Below are 3,377 nucleotides of genomic sequence, written 5' to 3' on the forward strand. Positions count from 1 at the left end.
CTGATTTAAACGGCATAGAGACAATTATTTGTACATTGTGATCTGTAAGAATACCATCAAGCAATTAGTTTGAATGAGTAAAGACATTATTTTCTTCATTAGTTACTAAAGTAAAAAAAATATTATTATGCAATGGTATATCCATACATAAGTACTTCAATGGCACTAATTAAACATTTGCTAATAATACTCATTATTTATGATTTAATTTTAAATATTCGACATTCTTTAATTTGTTAATGAATGTTAAATCATATATAAATCGTGTCAAATTAGATCTAAACATCATTCTGAAGAAGAATAGTATTCACATAACACTTCAGTGTAATAGAAGAAAATAGGATCATCATGAAGATGGTAAGAAATTTTTAAAATGTAAAACAATTTTATTATAATAATTAAAAACGTTTCCTAATAGTTTTGTACAATCTAGTTGATGTTTATTCCGTTTCTCCAAATAAATATGATTAAACATGATAATATGATTTGGGAAATATATACACTTTTTTGTGATATAAGAATCAAAGAGAAAGCTATAATGTAATTTTGATATTGGAAAAGGTGATTGAACATTGGCTTTGGAAAGGAAATAAATTTATTAGCTAGATAAATATTCGGGCATATTTTTAATTAATTTGTTTTGCTGAAGGCTTTCTTGAGAAACATAACAGTAAAATTAAAAACCCAATCTCTAATTCAACACTTCTATTTGCAGATAATTGTTAGAATCTTGTTACTAATTTATCCAATTCTTTTCAGCTTATTGTATTATGTGCTATGGTAATCGCAGTGGCATGCGCACCAACTGCCTTTGAGGAGCTCAAGGCACGTCGTGCTCTCCCTGCCCTTGAGTTTGAAGAAGTACGGGATGAGTTTGGTCAATATGCCCTACGTTACGTGACAGCAGAAGGTACCGTGGTGTCCGAACGCGGTCATCTTGTACCTGCTGAGAAGGAAGGCGATTACGTGCTCATCGTCGAAGGTGAAGTCTCGTACATCGGTGATAATGGTGAACTATACGTCACTAAGTTCACAGCTGGACTCGATGGTACTCATGTTGAAGGCAATCACCTCCCAGTCGCCCCAAAAGTCATCGTAGTGTAACCTGCAGAGGAAGTTGCAGTGCCTCAGTGAATAAAATAAGACCGATATGCTTATGAATAAATGATAATGCTCTTTCAAGAATGTATCCTATTTTATTTTGTATCATAAGTATATTATTTTTAGTAAAATTATTTGAAATTTTTTAAACACAGCTTGGAACACAAAACACAAAAATAAATTACACTTTAATAATTATTTCAACTATGAGGAAATACAATTAGGATAAAATGATTAGAAATGCTTCAAATTCTTGATCATTTACGACAACTTTACCTATTATGATATATAAATTATATCACCATTATGTAGAGCTATCAAATTTATAAGTAGTTAACAACTACCTAAGCTGGTAAATTTAGCTAGGTCTTAGATCTAAAATCAAAAATATCTGTTAAAAAGATTACAGTAAATTATCCAGAACACATCCCCAGTAACTACAGACATTATTCTAAATGATTACACTTATTATGGATAGTTTTTTTTCTGTTTCGTAAATGGCCATCTATAGATATTATCTAGTTGAATAGTTATTATTTCTTGATGTGGCGTAAAGCCATATAAAGATATGATGCGTACATTGCTCTTAAAGCATTTTGAAGATTTGGGATTGAACATAACTCCACTAGTTATTGAACCATGTCGTGAGTACCGGAAAATTCTTATGCATGATTCATATTTGCAGCGGCACATCGGGGCGGACGGATGCGCATTTTAGCGTGTTTAACGACTGGGATTTGTCTATAAATCCTACTAATATGGAACTTTGTGAGTTAGGATGTTTGTTGTATTGCAATCTCGAACTTGATGTATGAAGATGATTGCTCGGAATGTATAGAAGAAAAAAAATGAAGACTAGGTAATAAGGTTTGCTTGAGGTTGGATAGGTGCATATTGATTTTATGAAGGAATCACACGTGGACTAATGGTGAAATATTAATGGTGTTTTTACCGTGCAGTTCTTGATAACGCTTTTTGATGGCAATAAATTCAATGAAGTTTAAATTAACAATTATCACGCCCCCTTGTATGGAATAAGGTTATTCTCCAATTTGTGAATGTGTTCTATTTAATGCAAATCAAATTAAATTATCTTAATCTATATATATTATAAAACTCAAAGGTGACTGATATAGTGATCTATCAACGCACAACCCAAACCACTGGACGTATCGGGCTGAAATTTGGCATGCAGGTAGATGTCATAACGTAGGCGTCCCCTAAGACCCCCCGTGGTCCAAGCCTTGTCGCGGCGGAGGGGCTCAGTAGCTTGGGGTGCAAGCCAGCACCTTGAGTGAAGCGAATATGGACCGAGCTGGTTGCTCTCTGTACCTCTCTCACTAGAAGAGTATACAAGAGATGCATGGCGCTTTGGCGCGTGTCTGTGGCTCAAAGGGGCCAGCGGAGCTTTTGCTCGCAGGATGGCAGACAGGGCCGGGAGTTCTTCGGGACTGCGGGGAAGACAACCCCTATAAAAAATTACCCCAATCCTAAGTCAGTGACACTCGGCGAGAGGATGAATGGTCGGTGGGAATCCGGCAGATAGAGATGTCTCAGGGGAGCGCCCCCTGGTTAACAAAAAAGCAAAAATGGAGGTCAATAAAACTAAAACTACTCCAGGAGGGTACCACCTCGCTTCGAGTGTGGAGAATCCCTCACGGGACTGTCCCGACGGGACAGTACCGTCAGCCCCATCGTATTCTGGAGGGGGCACTGGCCATCATACGGGTGATGCATCAGGCCCTAATGCTACTGAGCAACTGACCACTGGCAAACGACTAACGGATACCGATAAGCTTAGCGAAACGGAACGCGGGGTGGAGGCGCGCACCCAAACGGGGCGCGTTGAAACCAGAAGAAGGAAGACTGGACCCAGTGGGCTGTCCACGGCAACGTCCGTAGATAGTCTCATGACGGTCCAGTCATATGAGGAGGATAGGCTGTGGGCCAAGCGAAAGCGGTCCTCTGGAGCGAGCTGCTCAGGCTCCTCCACGGAGGAAGGCCGAACGCGGCAGGCCAAGAAAGCCTCGAAAAGGGGCAAAGGGCGAGGGGCTGCAGCAGCTGGGTTCTGTGCAGGTACAGCCTCTGCAAGAAAGACCTTAGCGGACATGACAGCCGCTAGGAAGGCCTTGTCGCGCGTACGGAGGGAATCGGAGCTCGAGGCTAGCGAGGAAACGCAGGTCTCCCGAGCCTCTCGAGCCGGTACCTCTCGCGCTGGAGAAACTGGGGACGGACGTCTTGCCGACGATTCTACCGCGGCCCTCCAACGCCGTATA

General features: G+C 40.3%; 1 protein-coding gene across 1 annotated transcript; it reads left to right on the forward strand.

Annotated features, from left to right (window-relative positions):
* Window positions 1–348: 348 nt before the first annotated feature.
* On the forward strand, window positions 349–1,104 carry LOC149904719 (endocuticle structural glycoprotein SgAbd-2-like). Its single transcript, XM_090106910.1, has 2 exons — window positions 349–357; window positions 760–1,104. Exons 1-2 carry the CDS (start codon window positions 349–351, stop codon window positions 1,102–1,104), a joined length of 354 nt encoding a protein of 117 aa, XP_089963036.1.
* The last annotated feature ends 2,273 nt before the right edge of the window (window positions 1,105–3,377 follow it).

The sequence above is a fragment of the Colias eurytheme genome, chromosome 11 (assembly GCF_061535395.1).
Source record: "Colias eurytheme isolate Ceu_HAF_F1 chromosome 11, ilColEury1 Martin Lab GWU primary, whole genome shotgun sequence".
NCBI classification, from domain to species: domain Eukaryota; kingdom Metazoa; phylum Arthropoda; class Insecta; order Lepidoptera; family Pieridae; genus Colias; species Colias eurytheme.